This window comes from Mauremys mutica, chromosome 2 (assembly GCF_020497125.1).
Source record: "Mauremys mutica isolate MM-2020 ecotype Southern chromosome 2, ASM2049712v1, whole genome shotgun sequence".
Taxonomy (NCBI): domain Eukaryota; kingdom Metazoa; phylum Chordata; order Testudines; family Geoemydidae; genus Mauremys; species Mauremys mutica.
In genome coordinates this window covers 12,382,912-12,405,662 of record NC_059073.1, presented here as the reverse complement: position 1 = coordinate 12,405,662, position 22,751 = coordinate 12,382,912, and the positions used below count along the sequence as shown (strand labels likewise).

General features: G+C 40.9%; 1 protein-coding gene across 1 annotated transcript in view; it reads left to right on the top strand.

The window, feature by feature from the left end:
• Nucleotides 1–22,751, top strand: part of DENND3 (DENN domain containing 3) — a 72,937-nt gene that overhangs the window by 22,819 nt on the left and 27,367 nt on the right. The window contains exons 5-11 of the mRNA XM_045007062.1: nt 5,073–5,184; nt 6,385–6,504; nt 7,957–8,175; nt 10,358–10,479; nt 11,995–12,150; nt 15,986–16,082; nt 19,021–19,124. Coding sequence (XP_044862997.1) covers nt 5,073–5,184; nt 6,385–6,504; nt 7,957–8,175; nt 10,358–10,479; nt 11,995–12,150; nt 15,986–16,082; nt 19,021–19,124 — 930 coding nt within the window. The remainder of the gene's footprint in view (nt 1–5,072; nt 5,185–6,384; nt 6,505–7,956; nt 8,176–10,357; nt 10,480–11,994; nt 12,151–15,985; nt 16,083–19,020; nt 19,125–22,751) is intronic.

The following is a 22,751-nucleotide window of genomic DNA, read 5'->3' as shown; positions in this document are numbered from 1 at the left end:
AAGATCCTGGGGAGGTCCTAGTGGCGGTGTTGGGTAGGTGGGAATCTTCAGTCCACCTATCTGCAGCAGCATTATACTTCTAGAAAGAATGACAGTTGGCTGTGCCTCCATCTGAATATGCACTGTATAACTATGGTAGGGTACCTTGGTAGCTTCCAGGAATAACTCTGGCCTAAACGATGCAATAGGCAAGTTGGATCCACGAGCAGCTTTACTTCAAAGTAATCTAGCAAAATACAGTGACAGTGCAACAGAATAAAACTGCTACCTACTGTAGCAACTGTGACAAGATGATAATAGGTGGCAGCTAGTGGTTGTGACTTAATCGCTACTCACTGCAACAGACTTAAGTTAAAAAACAAACACACCCATTAAAAGCAGCAAAGAATCCTGTGGCACCTTATAGACTAACAGACGTTTTGCAGCATGAGCTTTCGTGGGTGAATGCCCACTCTTGCATCCAACGAAGTGGGCATTCACCCACGAAAGCTCATGCTGCAAAACGTCTGTTAGTCTATAAGGTGCCACAGGATTCTTTGCTGCTTTTACAGAACCAGACTAACATGGCTACCTCTCTGATACTTGACACCCATTAAATGTCCACAAGAACATTCACCATCAGCACCTCCAGAGTGCCTGCTCCCTTGTAGTTTTAAAATCCCAGACACTTTACGATTGTGGGTATGATGAACAGGAGTTCAAAGGTGGCACTAGGTATCTCTGTGGAATTAGAGGCAGTCCAGATAATAGGGAGTGAGACACTTTTATATAGAGCAGGTTAAAATTGATACAGTGGTAGCTGGTAATAATCCCAGTTATAAAACAGCCATAAACTCTAAACAGGCAATTTCATTTTTGTACAAGCTCCCTGGTCGTCTTCTTGAGTAGCCTGCGACGACATGCTGTCTCTAGCATAAGGACTTTCATACCACGCCACCCAGGGGACTGACAAGGTCTCCCAAAATATGGAGCATAGTCTCCCGGATATTCACACTTGCCTGTGGCACAACTCAGGTTCTGCCAGTACAGCCAGCGATTCTGGATGCAGCTTTCAGTAGCTGGCTACGAGAGAGAGTAAATGAGCTAGCAAGCCTGCAGGTACAGTGTGTCCTTAATACTGGTCATGTGGTTTCAGCTGGGATGTCTGGGCAACTGAGTCTTCCAAATCTCTGGATCTAAATACAGGCAACTGCTACTAGTTCCTATGCTGCTGGATGTCTAAACCTGGTAAGGTAGCACAGCTGGCTCCCCTCCCTTCTCATGAAATTCTGGACACACTTTTTCAGGCCATGATCTTTTTTTTTTCTCAGCTTCCTCTCTCTTCCAGCTACCCAGTTTCCCAGCCTATCAATACTGTAGGATTCTGTAGGATCTCCTGACTTTCCACTTCTGCCCAGATACAGGATTGCAGTGATAAGTTCAAAGTGTCCCAGAAGATGCCAAATGCTGCATCGTAGGATTTGTAGTCCTTACAGTGCCTAGCCGCTACAATTCAATTGGAAGTAGTTGTAGTTTTTTGGAACCAATGCACAGTACAAAGAAGCCTAATCTAAACACCTCTGGTAAGGTCCAGAAGCCCCCATAATGGAAGGAACCTACATACCTATATGGGGAACAGAAGTTTGATCAGAGGAGACTCTCCAATGTAATATACCTTGCTATGAAAAGATCCAGTGACTGTAACTTGAAACTAGACAAACTCAGATTAAAAATGAGGTGCAAATTTTTAACCATGAGGGTAATTAACCATGGGAACAATTTACCAAGGATTGTGATGAATTTTCCATCACTGAAATTTTTAAAATCCAGATTGGATGTTTTTCTAAAAGATGTGCTCTAGTAAGTTCAAATGGGAATATATTTAGGGAAGTCCTATGACCTGTATTATACACGTGGTCACTGTGGTCCCTTCTGGCTTTTTAACCTCTGAACCATTATTTTTTTCAGAATTAATTTTTCTCTACTAGAACACTGAACACTTTTTGCTGGACCATAGCTCTGCTTGGAGGATTGTGGAAAGCTTTTCAATCTTTATAACTGAGCACCTTTTGTATGACTTAATTGGGGTACAATTTTACTTCTGCTCAAAATACCAGAAAGCTGAAAATCAGTTCTCCCTGCCCAAATTTTCAGATGTGTGGAAGACAGAGGACACTCCTCCTGGTTGAAATTCTACACCATTAGGGTGTTCTGCTATAGGTCACAGTGACAGACTAGGATAGCTGCAGGTATTCTGTTCTGAGGACAGCTTTATTGCTATGTGGCTCTCTGAAACTGTTGCCTTGGTTTATTTTAATTTTTCTGTTACCTATGCTGGAGAAGCAAGAAGTTTAGGTTAAGGTTTTCAGAAGTGACCAGTGATTTGGAGAGTATTAATTTTTGGATACTCTACTTGCAGTTCCTTAAAGGGTCCCAATTTTCAGCGTATGGATCTTAAAGGGGCCCAGTTTTCAGTGTGTGGGTGCTCAGCACTTTCTGAAAATCAGGCCCCTCTGATGTGTCTCAAGTTGACCACCCAAAAATTGAGGCCCCCCCCCAAATCACTAGTGACTTTGGTCTTAGTGGCTGAATCAGGTTCTAGTGTTCATTAGTTACACTTAGACACCCAAAGCATTCCTGTTGAATTTTCTGGTGGGAAAGGCAGCAGACAACTCGAGTTTTGCTTAGGATAGGGTAGGTAGATCAAATAATGGAAAAAGGAAGAGGTCTGTGGCAAGTGAGGTATTGGGAACTGTACCTTAAGTTGCGTAGTTCTGGGGACAGGAAGTCTGGGCAGGGGTGCTGCAGAAGCCCATATTCTATTATGCAGAGGTAGTTGGAACTGGTCACTATTGAATAAAGTATCTCTTTCAGGTACATTGGGCCAGAGTGATTCCTCAAAACTCCAGCAAGGGAGAGAGCACTGCATTGTTTAGCCAGTATAGTGGTCTGCAGTGCTGTACAAGAGACCTGGATTTGATATCTTTTCCCAGGATCTTGTTCCCTGAGCTTCAGGGTCTGGGAGTTCTACAGAAGCAGTGCATGCAGTGTGTTGTAGGAGGAAGCACCTTTTGTTGCTCAAAACCATCCTCCCCTAGGTTAACTAAGAAGCAGTGGTGACTAGTTCTAAAGAATCAAGCTTAGGCTAGTCTACACTGGCAATTTTAAAGTGCTGCTGTGGCTGTGCTTTAACGTGGCTTGTGTAGTCATGTCAGAGCACTGGGAGAGAGCTCTCCCAGCGCTCTAAAAAACCCACCTCCATGAGGGGCGTAGCTAGCCCCCAGCGCTGGTGCACTGTCTACACAGGCACTTTACAGTGCTGAAACTTGCTGTGCTCAGGGGTGTGTTTTTTCACACCCCTGAGTGAGAAAGTTGCAGCACTGTCAAGTGCCAGTGTAGACAAGGCCTTAGGCTTGCTTGGCCGAAGGGATGGGGCCAGAAAGTGGGATTGGAGGTTGAGGTGAGGAGAAGGTTGGGGGGAGGGATAGCTCAGTGGTTTGAGCACTGGCCTGCTAAACCCAGGGTTGTGAGTTCAATCCTTGAGGGGGCCATTTAGGGAACTGGGGTAAAAATCTGGGGATTGGACTAGATGACCTTCTGAGGGCCCTTCCAACCCTATTAGTCTATGATTCTAAGAGATGGCAAAATCATGGGGGAAAAGATTGGATCACCGTGGCTTTGATAGGGAAGAGTTGTCATCATCTGAAAGGAGGGGCCAAACTAGGAGTGAATTTTGAAACTATTGGCCAGATAATCTTTACAGATTTCTGTTCAGGAGAGGACATTGGTCTAACTTTTCAAAAGCGACTAGTAATTTTGGGTAACTTACTTTTAAGTGGCAGACTTGAGATACCTTGAAGAGGTATGAGTTTCAGAAAACATGGAACCCCACCTTCTGGAAGTCAGGCCTCTCTGTGGTGTTTCAAGTTGGACAACCAAAAATGTACCCAAAATTACTAGTCACTTTTGAAAAATTAGATGGTTGTATATGACTGCTGAATGGCTGGCTCAGTGCTAAGAAAGGTAAAGTCTGATTATATCTTGTGTTTTAGACTGTCATTACATAACCTTGTAGTTTGTCAGAAAGGACTTCCAGCACTGAAAGTAGAACCTCTCTAAGATGTGACTCCTCCGGTTATTGGTTGGAATAAACTTTTACGTATTTGTCCTTGTCTTCTAGTGGCTGATCAGGAGCCACATTTTCTGATTGTGGGGAACAGTTGGTGGTCTCCAGTTTGTTGTTGTGCTCTGTGGAGCTCTGTTTCTTTGCTAGGCAATGTGCAAACATAGGGAAAGAAATGGTCACTTCCACTTGGAGCTTAAATCCCAATTACTATTGCACTGAAAATATGATAATATTGTGATATGAATTGGAGCTGACAAGTGTCTGAACTTATTTTCACAGGCAAACATAATAGCATATTTATGTACAAAAAATGAACCAAAGCATTTTTAAAAAATAACCAAATTCTGATAATGTAATTTAACATTGAAAATTTATATGCACAAAAGTCAGGAAATTCAAAGTTCTAACTTCTTATAGTTATTAATTTTTTTTTTACAATGCATGCACCTTGAATCACACATTTTAATGGTAATTTATTGCATTACTCTACATTTGTGCAATGATACTTTTTAGTAAATTAAACTTTGGAGTTTGACGTGCATTTAATTTCTCAATTGTAATGCTGCAGTAGTAACTCTTTTTGGCTTGTGTATTTTTAATTTATAACTGAATAGTGCGTGTAAACCTGCAAGAAACAGGCTAAATTCCAATAATCTCTAGCCTTCTGTGGTTTTGAAATGACTAAGAAGTTAAACTCCCGAAATAGAAACACTTGACAGACTTGCACACATGAAGAATAAATAAAGTTGTGTGTGAAAGATATGAAAGAGCAGCTTCATATACAGCAGCAATGTTAAAATCAATTGGAGCCTCTAAATTATCTAATAAACCAGAGGTTAAATAGTTGTAGTAATATTTTTATCCATACCAACAATTTTTTGAGTTTTAAGGTATCAAGGAAGAGTTTATTTTTTAGCCTCTTTGCATATTACTTTTTAAAAAAATATTTGGCATACTTTAATTTCAGCTTACTGGTACATCTGAGACCTCTCAAGGATTTAGACGTTGATGATCGTATAAAAGAATTTGCAGCAAAATTATCTTTAATACCCACTCCTCCACCAGGAACACTCCACTTGGTAATTAGTGAAGCTCAATTTCATAATTATTTTAACATTACCTGCTATAAAATACTAAGTATGTTGTTTGTGTAAAATGGGGCATATTCTGTAACACCAGTTTTAATGCCAGTGTGATGCCACTGAAGTCAGTACCTGTGCTCTTACCCTGTTTTCTAATGGACACATGGTCCACCAAAGAGGTGGGGAGAAGGTGGGGCCATAGCTCTGCCCTTTCTGCACAGCAGATAGGGTAGTGAGGAGAGGAAGGGTTGTTGAGTGGTTAGAGTGCTAGTCTAGTACTTGGGAGATGTGGTTTCAGTTCCCTGCTCTGCCACAGATGTTTTGTGTGACCTTGTGCAAGTCACTTAGCTTCAATTCCCCATTTGCAAAATGAGGACAATACTTCCCTATGTTACAAGGGTGTTGGGAGAATAAATACATTAAAGATACTACAGTAATGGGGACTATATATAGGTGCATTGTAAAAAGGAGTGTATTCTCCCTGTGTGCTCCTGGGAGCTTCAAGGAGCTGCTTTTGGAATGGTGCAGCTCTCCACAGTTCCTTCTGTGGGTTGTGTCTAAATGGCATGATTCAGCTCTTCATTATTAACTTTATTTATATCAAATCAATTATTATAAGCTGGTCTACATTTTAAGTTGTAATCAGCAAGCGGTGAAATTACAAATTATGTTTTGGTAAAGTTTCTCAGTTAGAATTGGAGAAAAAATATTAGATAATAAAGCAGATGAATCCAGACATATTGCTCTGATAAAGGCAGAGGTAGCCTAGAAAGACAGAATGCAGTTAGACTAAACTTACAATAGACCTAATTGACAAGAGTCCCTTAAAGATGATGTTTTTATTATGATTACATCAAAATACATTTTATAATTTTGTAAAAAAAGGTATTTCATTTCCTCTATTTTAATATCTGTTTCAGTATCTAAAATCTCTTACTAGACTGAAAAGAAACACACAATGCTTTATAAATCTTTATTGAGATAGTTATTATTGAGTTTAATACTTCTAGTACTGCAATTATCTTTTGTATATAAAGCTAAATTTTAGAATCTGTGCTTATCTCTCTCTCTCTCTCTCTCTCTCTCTCAAATAATTCTTTCAGATAACTGTAATATTTTATTTTAGAATTGGGATTTAAAATTTCTATGGGACCATTTCTTCATTAAAAATTAATTGAAAAACATGTGTTACTACAGATATTTAATATGAAACCACTTCAAATAGTCTTTCCATCACGGGAGGATCCAGACAGCCCAATTATTGACTTGGATCTTCATCTTCCATTACTATGTTTCAAACCAGAACAGGTGCTACAGGTAATAAAGCAAACAAACAAAAAACTTTAAAGGTTCTGTAAAGTGTCACATTTTTTTGCTTGTTACCTTGATTCCTTTGTTGTCTGTTCCCAGAAAAAAATCTGCAAGATGGAGTTCAGGTTGAGAGTACATATCAGTAATTTAGGGTTAAATAAATTAGAGAGATGTAATTATCCCCAAATCATGCACTTGTAAACAAAGGAAATTCAGAGCTAAGGTTAAAGTTAAAAGAATTCCTAACACATTAAAAATATATGGAAATGCCCATTTAGGGCACTCAAATAATTTAGCTTCGTGTAGTAACACCATGCAATAAATACGTTTCTGATTAAGGCATTTGTGTGTTTTGAGGTCCAGATTAAAAAAAAATCAATTTAATCTAATCTAAAGACACATTAGCTTGATTATTCTTTTTTCTTCATGCTCTAACACCAGGTGCTAAATTTCTTAAAGGACCAATTGTTAAAACTCCTAAACTAAACAGATTTACTTGAAAACTCCCATAAAATTCATTCCATACTAAAACAGTAAGTGCTGTAATTTTGGGGGAGGATACACTGTTTTTATCATACATAGCAGAGAATTCAATCTGTTTTAAATGTAAAACTCTGCCAACCATAACAGTGGAGCCACAACAGGTGCCACCATTATGTGTCTAATGTAATTAATGAAGAAAGGCAAGACAATGTCCTGCGAGCAGCCCCTCTTATTTTCTTAATACATCACCATTGTCCCCCTCAGCTGCTTCCTCTTTTGAACTGAAGGGCTGACTGGATCCTTGTTTCATCTGTGCCTTTGGTGTGTTCCTAGTGTGCATCTAATCCAGCTCAGTTCTGAAAATAGGTAGTGTTGGCTTATTTTTTTTAGCCGTGCCCACTATCTGACGTATTTGTCTGCATGCATTTGGTGCACAACCAGCCTTCCCATTTGAATATCTTGTGCGTGATCACCTCCTCCTAGTGCATCTGAATACACGTGCATTTGGGTAATTGTGCCCATACAAGCTTAACAATTTGTGGCCCTTTTCTCTAAAATGTATGTGGTCCATTTGTGTGTTTCATCAGTGTCTGGTTTGGCTTTTTATCCCTTAATTTTGATGCTATAAAGGCCTCTTACATTGTAGTCTTGTGGCTAGAGCCAGTGGACTGATAACCAGGACGCCTGAGGAGAAATCCTGGTTCCACTGAAGTAATGGCAAAACTCTCATTGACTTCACTGGGGCCAGTATTTCACCCCGGTTTTTATTCCTAACGCTCCAGCTGTGTAAGAATCCTTTAACTTGTATTTGCCTCAGTTTATCAATGTGTAAAATGTGTATTACTGTAACATTGATCTCCCTGAAGGTGAACCTCAGTTTGTAAATGGTAAAGTGCTTGGAGATGCTTTCAATAGAATTTGCTCTACATAACAAATATTACTACTAATATTAGTTATTTTCATTATTGTTTCCAGATTATAACTTGCATCTTAACAGAGCAGAGGATTGTTTTCTTTTCTTCTGACTGGGCCCTGCTAACACTCATAGCTGAATGCTTCATGTTGTACCTTCATCCTATTCAATGGCAACACACTTTTGTACCTATTCTATCTCGTCAGATGCTGGATTTTGTAATGGCCCCAACGTCTTTTCTTATGGGATGTCACGTTGATCATTTTGAAGAAGTTAGCCAGGTTTGTCATAAAACATTCCCACTCTGGCTGCCCCTTTTCCCTAGGTCTGTTTAATAAGCCACCTCCCTTTCCTCAATTCAGTCCCTCTTTAAAACAAATTTTTGCCAGATTTCTTACAAAAAGATTTTTTTTTTTAACTTCAGCAGAACCATCATTTAGTTATCAAGTGATTTTTATTTCTTATAACTCTTGTCTTTCCTCTCCTTCCCCAACAAGGTCTATGATCCCTGTTTGTTATGTGATGTCAGATTTGGGTCCCAATCCTGCAAATGTATGCTCAGATGTAATTTATGCACATGAGTAGTCCCATTGAAGCCAGTGGGAATTTTCCTGTTGATAATGTTTTGCATGTATGTATGTGATTGCAGTATCAGGCCCTCACACTGTAAATTTTTCAGGGAGGGCCCATATCTTTGCTTGTTTCTTTGCGGCACCAAGCACAGCTTTGAAAATGCTTAATATTTTTGTGCAATACATGGGCCTCAAATTTCTAATTCTTTGTCATGATGGATTTCCAGATTAGCATTTTTAACACTTCAACTTTAGCAATATAAAGGTGAGTTTTTAGAATGGAGTTTCAGAATTGGATTCACAGTTTCTTCTTCTCTTTGAATTTTAATATTATTTTAACGAGTGTTTTGTGGCTTGATATATAAAGAGCATTTTCAGTGAAAAATAAAACTTCAGCTGCTCAAAGTGACACTGTCAGATGGTTTGGGCCCAAAATTTAGAGATTTACATTTGTTTGAGGGTTTGTGAGGGTATGGCTACACTACGAGGCTTTTAGTGACACGGCTGTGCTGCTACAGCCATGCTGCTAAAAGGCACGCAGTGTAGCTGCTGTTGTCCGCAGGAGAGAGCTCTCCTGCCGACAAAAAACTTCCAACCCTCCCCCCCACAAGCCGCAGTGGCTTTGTTGGCAGGAGAGCTCAGCTCCCCACTCCTCTAAGTTCCCTGTGCAGCAGCCGCCCAGCAGGCTATCAATTGCCAGGCAGTTCAGCTGTCCCTCCCGCCCCGCTCCCATGTGCAGCTCCTGCCCTCTGCCTTGGAGCTGCTCCTGGGAGCCTCCTCTTGCTGTGCAAGGGGGAGGGGAAGATGAGTGCTAATGTCAGGGTGCCCCCCCCCCTGCTCCTTTACCCCATCAGGCCATCTCCACAGAGCAGGGGGGGGGACATGACAGGGCTCAGGACCGAGGGAGCTTGCTGGCAGCAAGCTGAGACAGCAGCTGCTAATCTACTTAAAAAGGCAGTGTACTTAGGGTGGGTCAGCATACTTAAAGGGGCAATGCACGGCTGTCTCTTTCACTCACACACACTGTGTGTCTCCCTCTGCCATGCTGTCTCCCCTCCCTCCATTGGTGCTGCCTTGTAGAGTGTGAGGCTACATTAATAACAATGTGTTAACCCTTGAGGGCTCAGCCTATTACTAGTTCATCATTTAGCAGTAAGGCATTCCCTGGGAAATATCCTACCCTCTGACTCCTCCACCTCAACCAAGCTTCACATTCATCATTGCTGTCTACAGTATTAAATTGTTTAAAACTTGTACTGTGTATGTATGTGTATATATAGGTATGTGTGTGCATATATGTGTGTGTGTGTGTGTGTGTATATATATATAGTCTTTTGTCTGGCGAAAAACATTTCCCTGGAACCTAATCCCCTCATTTACATTAATTCTTATGGAGAAATTGGATTCACTTAACATCGTTTAGCTTTAAGTAGCATTTTTCAGGAACATAATTACAACGTTAAGCGAGGAGTTACTGTATTTAATCATTAACATCAAAGAGTCTTCTAGCAGCTGAGGTGTGAAAACCAAGGGAGGAGAAACTGGTTTTGTAGTTGGCAAGCTATTCACAGTCTTTGTTTAATCCTGAGCTGATGGTGTCAAATTTGCAGATGAACTGAAGCTCAGCAGTTTCTCTTTGAGGGCCTCATCCTCCCTGATTGAACTAACCTCGTTATCTCTAGCCTGCTTCTTGCTTGCTTATATATACCTGCCCCTGGAAAGTTCCACTACATGCATTCGACAAAGTGGATATTCACCCACGAAAGCTCATACTCCAAAACGTCTGTTAGTCTATAAGGTGCCACAGGACTCTTTGCTGCTTTTACAGATCCAGACTAACACGGCTACCCCTCTGATACTTGAAATCATTAACATGTTTGTTTTTAAAAAGGAAGCTGAAGATTTAATTCTAATCAACATTGATAATGGAGACATTACACATTCAAAATCATCTGTAGATGAGGTGGTCATTCCAGATGTCCCTTCACAAGCAGCAGAAATATTTATAAACAGGTAAAAAGAAACCTGAGTGGTTCGTGCTGTAAGTAGGATAAGTCCTACGGAATCCTCTTTATGACAGATTTTGTTTACGTTACATAAATAAAAATACCAGACCGGGCAATGGTAAATTGGACTTTTTGTACAGGTAGCTTTATACAGTTACAGTGCATATGTCATAAACCCAACTACTGTATCCCTTCTTTATTATCTGATCAATGTAATGCTTCTTTCCTTATGGGTACTAATGTTGGTATTCCATAATCGTGATCAGCCTATACTGGAAGAAGGATGGACTCTGGATATGGTTTAATTAGGCCACAGATTTATCATTTAGATGTCTGGGATTACCCAGCACATACAAGCATTCAGTGCGGTTAACTCCTTAATTCTTTCAATATCTACCTGAGGGCTTTCGTCAGACCCTTCCCTCCCCCCTGCCACCTTTTCCATTTTGATCCCTAGCCAACCTGCTGCTGGGACCTTAACATCCTTTTCCCCTCTACCCCCCAAATGAGGGTTAAGGTGGGCTATAAAGGAAGCGGGGAGGGGTTAGCTCAGCAGGGAGCCAGTCATAGGTGTCCTGAACCCCTCCTGTTCTGCTCCTTTAACAAACACCTCTTGCTGGTGCAGGGAGGGCTTGCCCTTTATCAAGTCCCTGCCCTTCAGGTTCCTGGGGGATGAGTCAGTGTTGCCTTGCTGACCTGTTCTGCTTCTGCAGCAGTATCTGTGCCTCTCTACGCCCCCTAGCCCTTAAAGTGGTATACCCCTTCCCATGGCAAGCCAGATGATGGCCACCCCACTTAAGGTGTAATGCAGTCATTGCCAGGGCCGCCCAGAGGATTCAGGGGGCCTTGGGTCTTTGGCGGCGGGGGGGGCCCACTTCAGCAGTAATTCGGCAGCGGGGGGTCCTTCCGCTCCGGGACCTGCTGCTGAAGTGCCCTGAAGACCTGCGGCGGGCCCCCTCCCCCCACCGCCGAATTGCCGCTGAAGACCCAGCACTTCGGCGGCGGTTCTCGCTTCGGTGGTAATTCGGGTGTGGGGGGGTCCTTCTGCCCTGGAGCGGAAGGACCCCCCGCCGCCAAATTGCTGCCGAAGACCCGGAGCAGAAGAAGCTCCGGGGCCCCGGCCCCGTGAGAGGTTTCCGGGGCCCGTGGAGTGAGTGAAGGACCCTGCTCCAGGGGCCCCGAAAAACTCTTGTGGGGTCCCCTGCGGGGCCCGGGTCAAATTACCCCACTTGCCCCCCCCTCTGGGCGGCCCTGGTCATTGCTGACTTATTAGAAGGCAAATATTGCCCATACCACACAAGAATGTTTCCAGGGGGTATGTACACTAGAGATGTCCAAAGTTCCATGTTTTATTACGAGTAGGCTTCTCAAGAAATGTTACTGGCTTTATAGCAACACTTGCAATTAAAATCTTGTAATTTCTTTAGTTGAAAGTAGGGTAAGATGCAAGTTTCTCTTTAAAAAACACAAACAAAAAACCCTTGGTTTTTAAGGGATAACTCATTAATTTTCTCTTTCCTAGGGTTGAGAGCCTTCAGTTGCATTATGATCTAGAACTCTGTCACCTCAGCTCCAATACAGACTTTATTGAACTACAAATGCGCAGGAGGGCTTGGCAGCAAAAACTGAATACTGAAGTTCAGCAGATTACTTTGCAGTTAATTGTCAACATCTTCAGGTGGGTGATGATAATGATGATTGCATGCCATAAAACCCTAGTACCAGTTAACATCCACACCTACTCTATCTCTGGGAATATTCTGTTGCTATTTTTCTTTTTAGATACTGAGAAAAATCTCTAGATCTGTTGAAGGACTGCGATAAGAATTCTGTTGCTAGCTTAGTACAGTGGCCAGTGTTAAAATTTCAGCAGTTCACATATTTGGGTATAGTTTCATTATGTGATCCATAACTTTAGATGAAGAGTTCATGGTATCTCGTAATATCCTGAGAAATTAAAATTCTTGTTTTAAACTCCCTGCCATTTCATGTGAAAACATCAGGAAGAGAGAGGTGTAGCCCAAAAGTCTCAGATTTGCAGATAGTCTCAGATTTGGTTCAGTATAAATAGCATTAATAGTCACACAAGTAGTGCCAGTGTCTTCTAGACCTGCAAACGCTGCAAAGGTCATAAGAAGGAATAAAAAGATGCTTAGGGAGAAGAGATTGTATAGGCTTAGCCAGTGGACACAATGCAGAACTGATTGTTCTTATTGTTTCTGTGACCTTTTAGCTCTGTATGACTCTTCCATTGTGCACGTGAGTTCGGATGCGGTGACTGATCTTTGCAGCTCATTGATGCTTTCTATTGTGTCATGAGTCTGCTCTCCCAACCATGTGAAATTTAAAGCATAAGAACACAAACAGGAAATGAAAAGTTATTCAAGTGCTTTGTAGTCTGTGGTTATAGATGGCATCAGCCATACTGATGGCAGTCAAAGTACCAATATATTTAATTCATTTTCTCATAAGCAGATGAAAGAACAGTCAACTTGGCTTTGATTTTTCTTGTTGGTTTCAGTCACTTTCCTAAATCTTTCCCCCCCAGAAATCTATTGAAATTTGCCTTTACATTTCTGCAAAATCTCAAATTTCCCGTTAGTTCCCTGAGATCTTACTTTATTAATGCAAGGTTGTGTAGGTTTGAGCAGAAACAAATTATTTCAATGTTAGTAAAATGTACTTGTAAGGTCCTCTCCCAGATTCTCCGAGTATCTTAATCACTTGGACCAGAGTCACATTTTTCTTTTCCTCTGAGGTATTTGCCCAACTGTTCCAGCTCTACTGGTTCTGAGACCCTAACCCAATACACTAATATTCATATAGTGCCTCAGCATGCTCAGAGCATTTACTGAACATCCCATTCATGTGAGACATCCATAGGTTTGTGTGTGTTTGGAGAGGTGTCATTTCTAGTGCCCAGGTTCTACAAGAGGACAGCACAGAGAAAGAACATAGATTCTGTAAATCTAGATATACCAGTGGGAGAGCTCCATGGTTTGCTGGTGGATTTATCATGATGATATTTTAGCTTAATACAAAGGAATAAAAATACTGAAAAACAACGAGGAGTCCGGTGGCACCTTAAAGACTAAGATTTGTTTGGGCATAAGCTTTCGTGGGTAAAAAACCTACTTCTTCAGATGCATGGAGACTGCATAAATCTGTTAGTTTTTAAGGTGCCACCAGACTCCTTATTGTTTTTGTGGATAGAGACTAACATGGCTACCCTGCTAATAAAAATACTGAGGGTCTGATGATGATTCTGCAGGCTCCAGTGAGTGAGTTTGTTAAATTCAAATGATATATTTGTGACGGTTGGTAATGTAGCATATTGTGAGATAAATGGAACAGTACAGTATATCAGGGAAGCGTCAGCACATAGCTCCATCCCAGTAATAAATGTAAATTGACATGTTAAGACTAATTGAGCTCAACCCTAGGGCATTTGTTCAGTTCGAGGTAGCTGACTTTGCTGGTACTCGATTGCCACTTAGTAGATACTGACATAGTCTGGAGAAGGAAAAAATGTTTTTCTAATGAGTCTGAGGAATCTGATATGCTGCCAGTGTGAGATTTGCTGAGCTTTTACTATTGACTGCTATATACTCGAAATAAAGATTAGGTGAAATATACTTTGCTACCTGACAAGTTTAGCTCTAAAAATTACGTTGAATACTTGGCTACAAAAATGAATAGATACTTCGTCTCTCTAAATAGATATCTAGAATTAAAATCTGTTGGCAACCCCATTTGGAGAATGCTATCTTTCTTCTTTTCTTCCTTCAAACTTTCTCTTTGTTCTTTTTTCCAGCAATGTCTCTTCTGTCTTCTAAGGCTCTATCTACCAGAGTCCAGGAATGAAGGAAAGTAAATCTTTGATGAAATTTCTGTTTCCAGCTCAAGCTGTCTGGTTTTTATTTTCCTCAATAAAGTGTCTTTTATTTCTGTATGCAGAGGTTTTATACTTAAACCTACATTATTTATGGTTTGTTTTTATATCCTTTTATTAACCACCATTTTTCTAGATTCATATGAATATTTACGCTGCCATAATACAATTAAGATAATGCCATCAGTCAGTGATTTATGACTCAAGTGGAGGCAATATGGTCCCATTGACAGTACACAGAACTGGGCAGTTGAGTCTTGGGTTTTAGTCGAGCTCTGCCAGTGATTAGGTGTGTGACCTCAAGCAAGTCACTTCTTCCATCTGTGAAGCAGGCTGATGATATTTATCTGACCCTTAGATAGTACCTTGAGATCTATGGCTGAACAGACCTAGGCATTTTTAGTCCTTATGAAAAATCATAAAGAGCAGCGAACGTACTGATAACTCAGTACTCTGCAAACACTTCTAGACAAAATTGCCACACTCCATTTGCCAAGTTTGTCCGATTCTCTCACAATTGTGTGGAATTTACAGCCATGCAGAGGGCCAGACCAAAGTCTAGGCGCCATTTAAACTATATTTTAATCATATTTGAGTCTTTAAAACCCTACTTTAGTCTTGAGACTTATGTGGTACACAGGTCTTGTGAACGTCCTCAGGTATGTTGTGCCAAATTTGGTTCACCGTACCATTACCATCTTCATTCAAATCCTTCTTTAACATTCAGTTCATCCTTAATTATTAATTCATATTGAGTATCATTATATAATAACAAAACAGATCCCTTATTTCATCCACCATGTTATGCATACGTCTAGGATAAGTAACCTCATGGTTTTTTACCCACAGCCCTTGGCTCAGAGAGTAGCCCTCTTGCAGTCAATCTCTCCAATCCTGTTTCTAGAGTAGCTTGCCTTTTTGTCCTCTTCCTGGAGCACATACGTTTCTATTAACTTCTGGTTCCCAAGGGAAAGGGAATAGCCTCTGCTTCTGGCCATAATATATATGCTAAAATGTAGACGCATTTTTTTAAATTTTTTTGTTTTTGTTTGTTTAACTAGTTCTCCCTTTTTTCCTGTCTCCTTTTTTCTGAATTAAAATCTCTTTTGCTTAACATGGTTATCAGTAAAGCTGGCTTTATGGCTGGACTTAGGGGACATTGCACCTGGGTGTGCACACAAAACATCTCAAATTATCAAATACCTTGCAATGTAATGGCACAAAATAAGGCCCGATCCTGCACAGGCAGATCTTTTTGTCTGTACGGTGCCCCAAAGTGGGGTTCCTGATGGCTTCATGGATTTGTCCACACAGACAGGATTGGGGCCTAAGTAATGACATTAATAAGCAGATGGTACTGCATGGTAACTCAGATATTGAAGTTGACCCCAGTGTGTCAATGGATTTGCTGATGGAAAATGTCAGTGATAGCAGGTAGCCTGCCTTACTTCTATTGATAAGATTCTACATTTATTTTCTTTAATTCGATGATTCAAAATTGTTCAGAAAACAGAACCTGCCTTCTCATAATACAGTGTGTTTCTATTAGTACCAGTGGTTTACTACAAAAATTCATTTCTTTAAGAAATCGCCAGACTTATAACATGCTCTTTATTAACAGGGAGGTAAAGGACCATCTAAATTATGAACACAGAGTGTTTAATAGTGAAGAGTTTCTGAAAACAAGGGCACCAGGGGATCAGCCATTTTACAAAAAGGTAATTATATCCTTGGTGTATTCTAATCACCTGTTAGCTTATTATTTTATTATTATTATTACAAAACACCCCAAATGAAACTATTGAAATTTGGACTATATTTTATAAGCTATTAGTTTTCATAACACATTGACTAGAATTTAATTAATTAAAAATATACAGGCAAATATGATAGCATATTGGTCTCTGAAATTATTTTGTCTCTCTTCCTCAGGTGCAATGAAACACATTTTTTCAAAGTGAAATTTTCCTTTTGCAAATGGCCAGCATGAGACTGAAGTCACAGCTAAGGCTTCAAAATAGGACTCAAGTGAGCATAGGTCTTGTGCTCAAAAGGGGTGAATTTTTCCCTAAGTGAACCATAGGAATTTACAGTCCAGGAAAATTAATCCTTACATTCAAGGGTTTTACACACCATAATTTATATTGATGGTAAAGTCAATTTTGCAGTTAAACCTCTGGAAGATGGTTTCTCGACGGGCAGGTTATTCCATAACTGTCTACATCAGAGTTTGTTGCATGTTTCTCTGACCACTGCTGGAGACAGGATTCTGCATTAGGTAGACCCTTGATCTGACCTATTATGGCAATTCCTATTTAAGATGACAAAAGCAAAGGAATACAGGGTTTACATTATTTTTAATCTACTCCTTTTGACAGTAATGTCACTTTAAGAAGTGTTGAATGCCTGTGGGACAAAGTAGGAGAGTTTGAGGGAGTGGGAGCGTCCAAAATCCTATCTGCCATTTCAGATTCACTCCTCAGAAGGAGTAAGATTGCAAGTGCACTTATAAAATTTACAAAAGCTTAATTTGTAATGATATTGCTACTTAGACAATTGGTTCTTCAGGAGCTGCACTCTGCATCTGGCAAAGAAATCCAATCACTACCACTAATAGATTGTAATAATTAGTTTTTACCTTGACTAGATAATGAAGCTTTTTTAGTTCGCGTCTCCAAACAACAAGTAGAATATTTTTGAATGACCTATTTCTAGAAGATGCCCAAGTTTGAAGGAAATGGATCAAAACAGTAATTCATTTTACTTAAATCTGTTCTGTAGACTATACTAACATTCATGCAGATCTAATAGGACAAACTGCCAAATTTATGGTAGGATAATTTTTATTTTGCAAAGATATTTATTGTGCAAAATATGTATGGCAAACAGAGCAAGGAAAAAATGTACAAATCATGAAACAATCCACTACTATTTCTATGCAGGAATATTTCCTCAAGACAGCTTAAAATGTTTATAAAGAAATTTCAAAGCCATAAAAAAGTTGCATACGAATTATTTGTTAAAAGCACAATTTGTATAATAGTTTCTAACACTTCATTGTAAATTAAATATTAGTAAGTTAAGAACTAAAATTGACGTGTATATAATGTTTTACATCTTCAAGTTGCTTTGAGGATTTGTGCCATCTAAGTCCTCAGTTTACCAAAATAAAATAAAATGACCTTATTTTCTTAAATGCTAAATAGCCTAATGATATGTTCATTTACAACAAAATCAAATTGGACCGCATTTGATAAAGTGGCCAATAATACCAAGCATTATATTGAAAGGGCAATTGGTTCAGTTGCTGCTACCTGTTATCTTAATAAACCCAATTGTCAATATAGTATGCCATCTAGTGGGAAAATAAAGTTACAAATACATATAAATAAAAATCCCAGAATTGCTGCTTAGATGCCACTTTGACAAGTGCATTAGAAATACATTGATCTATATACAGTATTTTTAATTGGAATGGACCACCTGGTAATTTTAGTCCTGCCCCATTGCATTGTAGCAGAACTTCTTATATATGCAGTTTCTTTTTTCCTTTCTTATTTTTTAAATACATAAATATATTATTCAAATTCGCTGAAGCCCTGTGAGCATAATTCCCCCTAGCCCTTAGCCTGTGATACCTCTTCCCGGACATGGAGTTTATGCCCCAGACAAAGTAGTGGAGAATCAGTTTATTTGTTTTTCCATTTAAAGAAAGATCTTTTTCATAACTACAACCAAAGATATAGATATCATCTTGCGTTAACCTTAGCAAATTTGTAAGGAGGTCAGGTATCACAGGCATAGGTATGGTATAAAAACCTAGATGGATAGTAGGGAGCCAACATCAATGAGACTTAAACATGTGCTTAAATGCTTTGTTGAATAGGGTAGTTTGGTGCATTGGTGAACAAGATTAAGAGCCCTGTGCTAGAAGTGTTTATACTGTGTTTCTAGAAATGATACAAATTATTGGTTACATATGATGATGATGATCGATTTTCTGTCATTTGTAGTGGTAAGGGAAGAAGGGAGACCTTTTGGGAGAGTTTGGATGTGGGTGTAATATTTTTGACTTTAATATCTGATTTTTTTTTTCAGTCTTGTCTATTCTAAGGGGCAAAATTTGGGGCTTTAGATGTATTTCTAAGAGTCTCAGCGATAAGTCACCTTAGGGAGGGATAATTTAATGGTTCTCACAAGAGGGAATATTCAGTCAATGGCAGGGATATCATCCCAATTTTCTCTTCAGTTTGGCGGTAGAATTTTTTAACATGGAGCTGTGAGGAGCCTCTTCCTTCACATCATGAATTAAGTTTAAAGTTGCACAGTTAAAATAAAAAAAATTTAGAAAATATAAAATTTAGTTTGTTTTTTTCTTGTTAAATTTGTAGTTTAATATATTACTGTCTATCATTAAAATGTATACCATAAAATTATACAGGGTGTGTAAAGAGGTTGACTTGATGTTGCTGTTGGAATTTTTAAGTTTTGCTTTTCTTTACGTTTTTTTTTAAATTGTGCAATGTTAACATTGCATTCCTATAGGCTTTTGCATTTAATTCTATTAAGTCAATAAAATGGATGAAGGCTATTAATAAAAAATGTATACTTGTATATGATCAACAGTTAATATCAGTTTGCTGTTGTGTATTGCAGGTGTTAGAGACCCATATATTTCACTCGTTTCTTAAAGCTCGTCTGAACAGAAAGATGGATGCTTTTGCCCGTCTTGAAGTGAGCACTCAGTCTGAAGAAGATAGGTAAAATTTTCTCACTACAGTTTACCACAGACTTGATTTTCCTTCCATTGAAATCAATGCAAAAATGTCTTAGAATGTTAGTGATGTAGGATCATTTCCTATATATACATAAGTTCTTCAAGGAGTGTCTCTGTGGGTGCTCCACTTTAGATGTCTTGGCGCCCTGCACTTGTAATTGGAGATTTGTAGTAGCAGTGCCCACTTGGGCCGCGCACGTGCCGTAGCTGTCTCGCGCAACTCTGAGCGGTTTCATAGCGGTGCACAGCCAACCGTCCCCCAGTTCCTTTTCTACCGCCTTTGCCTTGAGTTGGAGTGACAGCAGCACCCTCTCTTACTTTAATAGTTCATAGCTGTTTACGATAGTGTTAGCTTAGTTGTAGTTATCTACCCTATCCCCTTGTCCTTTATATTTTATGTTTTACTTTATTTTTCTTCTTTAAAAAATATGTTCCCTTCCCTCTTTTATTCCTGCCTCCCCGGCAGGTACTCGGCTCTTGCCTTGAAAAAAAGAAAAGAAAGAAAAACAGGATTTATCCCTGTTTTCGCCAAAGGACTTTCTCTTTCAGGCAGGCATAGCTCACCAGGCTTTAAACGCTGCCCAACTTGCAGACTCTCCACACCAGGGTCTGATGGCCACACACAGTATGTCAACTGCCTTGGCAAGACGCACATTACCCAAAAATGTCCACACTGTTGAAAACTGACAGGAAGGACAAGGAAGGACAGGGATCTCCATTTAAAGCTCCTTATGATGGAGAAATCCCTCAGACCAGCCTCCGACCCAGAGTCCAGGACGCCTCCTGGCCAACAGTTGCCAGCGGCAGCGTCTGACAGGGGATCTGCTTCAACAACGGCTGCTAAGGAGCCTGCTCCTAGAAAGGCTATCAAAAAGTGGCCCCAAACATCCCCACACTGAGGATAACCTAAAAGAAAGTGATCTCCAAATGAAAAATCTGCCCTGGTACCAGTGGCACCGAGAGTGCCGGACCGTGAGGTACCGGGAACGTCTGGTACCGAGACTTCTCGAGAAGCTAAAGACCCTGTGTGGGCTAGCTGTAATGCAGGTGCAGGTAGAAGTCTGTTCTGAAGAAAACCTCAGCACTGAGCAGTACAATGGCGCCACCTGCTGTACCTATGTAGCACAGCTCTAAGTCATCGGCACCGACAGCTTCAACTTATAGTTTGTGGTCAGTGCATGATGCCTTCCCGGCACCGAGCTTCACGGTCCCGCAGCAATTCACGAGGCATGTGGCCCTGATAGAGGCCTCAATGCCTGAATCTCCTCTACTTAGTACCGACGGTACCCCATCTAGACCAGGACCAAGCCTGGTAACCATTCCCTGTGGGTCAGCTCCTCCTATCTCCAATGATGAGGAAGAAGAGGATGAGGCAGTAATATACACTCCTTGCCTAAACCTGGACCTTCTCATCACCAAACATCTACAGACATGTGGGGCTGGTATGAGCAACCATGGGCACCACCCCCATACCATTCCCACCCAGCTGGCCATACTGGGATCCATGGGCAATGTATAGGGCCCAAAATCTCAGGCCCCCTAACCTGCTTAGGTCCAGAGCAACACTGTCCCCTTCACCAACTATCCCAGCACCCTCAGAGACACAAGAGGAAGAGACCGAGGAGCCTGAGGACACAGCTGAAGATGACACTCTGCAGCCCACTCGCATCTCATCTTTGTCACCGGATGAAACAATAATGCCACCACCCCCCACTATGGGGGATGATTTCAGATCTTTTCAAGACCTCTTCAGAAGGGTAGCTGAACCCCTGGACATTTCGCTAGCACAACTACCAGAGACCCAGCACAAGCTCCTGGACATACTACAGGTATCCTCAGCAGCAGAGATAGCCCTGCCAATTAATGATGATATCATGGAGCCTGCAAAAATAATCTCGTAGACACCCACTACAGCCCCTCTCTCGTGTAAGAGGTCTTACAAAAAGTATTATGTGCCAGCAAAAGGAGCTGAATTTTTATTCATCCACCCTACACCAAACTCTCGTGGTGGATGCAATCAACCAAAGGGGGAAAACAACATCAGTCCAGAATGACCCCGTATGATAAGGACTGGAAAAGGCTAGACTTCACTGGATGGAAAGCCTACTCCTCCCCCACACTCCAGTTCCGCATAGCCAATTATGCGGCCCTACTGGCAAAATATGCACACAATCTGTTTGTGAAAATGTCAGAATTTGTTGAAAGTTTACCTAATGACAAAAAAGAGCAAGATAAGGCAAATGTTTCTGAAGGGTGTCTCTTCACTAGGACAGCCCTACGGGCCTCTCTTGACTCTGCAGACACGGCAGCATGGTCCAGCGCTACATCCATGGTCCTGTGCTGTGCATCCTGGCTCCACCTTTCCAGGTTCCCAAGAGAGATCCAAGCAACTGTTAAGGACTTATCCTTTGAAGGATAAAAATTATTTGCAGAGAAAACCGATGTCTCTCTACACACCTTAAAGGACTCAAGGGTGAGCTTAAAAACCCTGGGCATATACATACCTGCAAATTAAAGGAAACAGAGTAGGTTTTACAACCAGAGATTCTGGTCTACACCATACTTGCAGCCACAAAGACAGTACAACCAACAGCATAAACAAAACCAGACTAGACGTCGGCAGAACAAAGATCAATCTTCATTGTCTCAACCATCCACCTCCAGACAATCATTTTTAAAGGTGTGGTCAAGGGCACGAGACCATCGCACTCTCTGGTTCCGGAACCATCTGTCACCATGCTTCCCAGTCTGGAACACCATCATGACAGACAAATGGGTTCTAGAGATTATCCAGAAGGGCTACTCCATCCCCTTTATTTCTATCTCACCTACCCAACCCCCTTCCCCATCCCTCTTCAGGGACCCCCTCACGAGCACCTGTTATAACAGGAAATAAACCACCTCATACAATTAGGTGTCTTGGAACCCGTACCATCCCAACACAGGGAGAGGTTTTTATTTCCATTACTTTCTAACTCAGAAAGAGAATGGCGGGTGGAGACCCATTTTGGGTTTACAAAAACTCAACAAATTTGTGAGAACATGATGTTTCAAAATGATGAGACTAACCACAGTAATTCAGGTATTAGAGAAAGGAGATTAGCATCCTGGAGGTCAAGGGCTGAGAGCCATTTTCATATTACTATTCACTCATCACACAGAAGGTTCTTGAAATTCACCCTAGGGAATCAGCATTTCCAATACCAATACTATTGCTCCCAGGCCAGTTTGGGACACCGCTCCCTAGGCGACACACTCCTAAACTGGGAAGCGCCACTGATGTATGCATTTCCCCCAACTCCACTCCTAAGCCAAGTCATTCACAGGATCAGGCAGGACAAATCCAGGATGATTCTCATTGTACCCACATGGCCCAGACAAATGTGGTTCCCATACCTGCGTCAGATGGCAGTGAAACCGCCTCATACCCTTCCCTTAGTGCCTCACCTTCTATCACAAGATGCGGGATGCGTCTGTCACCCCAACTTTGCAGTACTCCACCTCAAGGCCTGGTTAATTACTCCATGGCTGATGTGGGGGTTGAGAAGGACTGTTCTGAGGAAGTGAAAGATATAGACTGAGCAGTTGAAGACTAAGCACAAAGACCCAT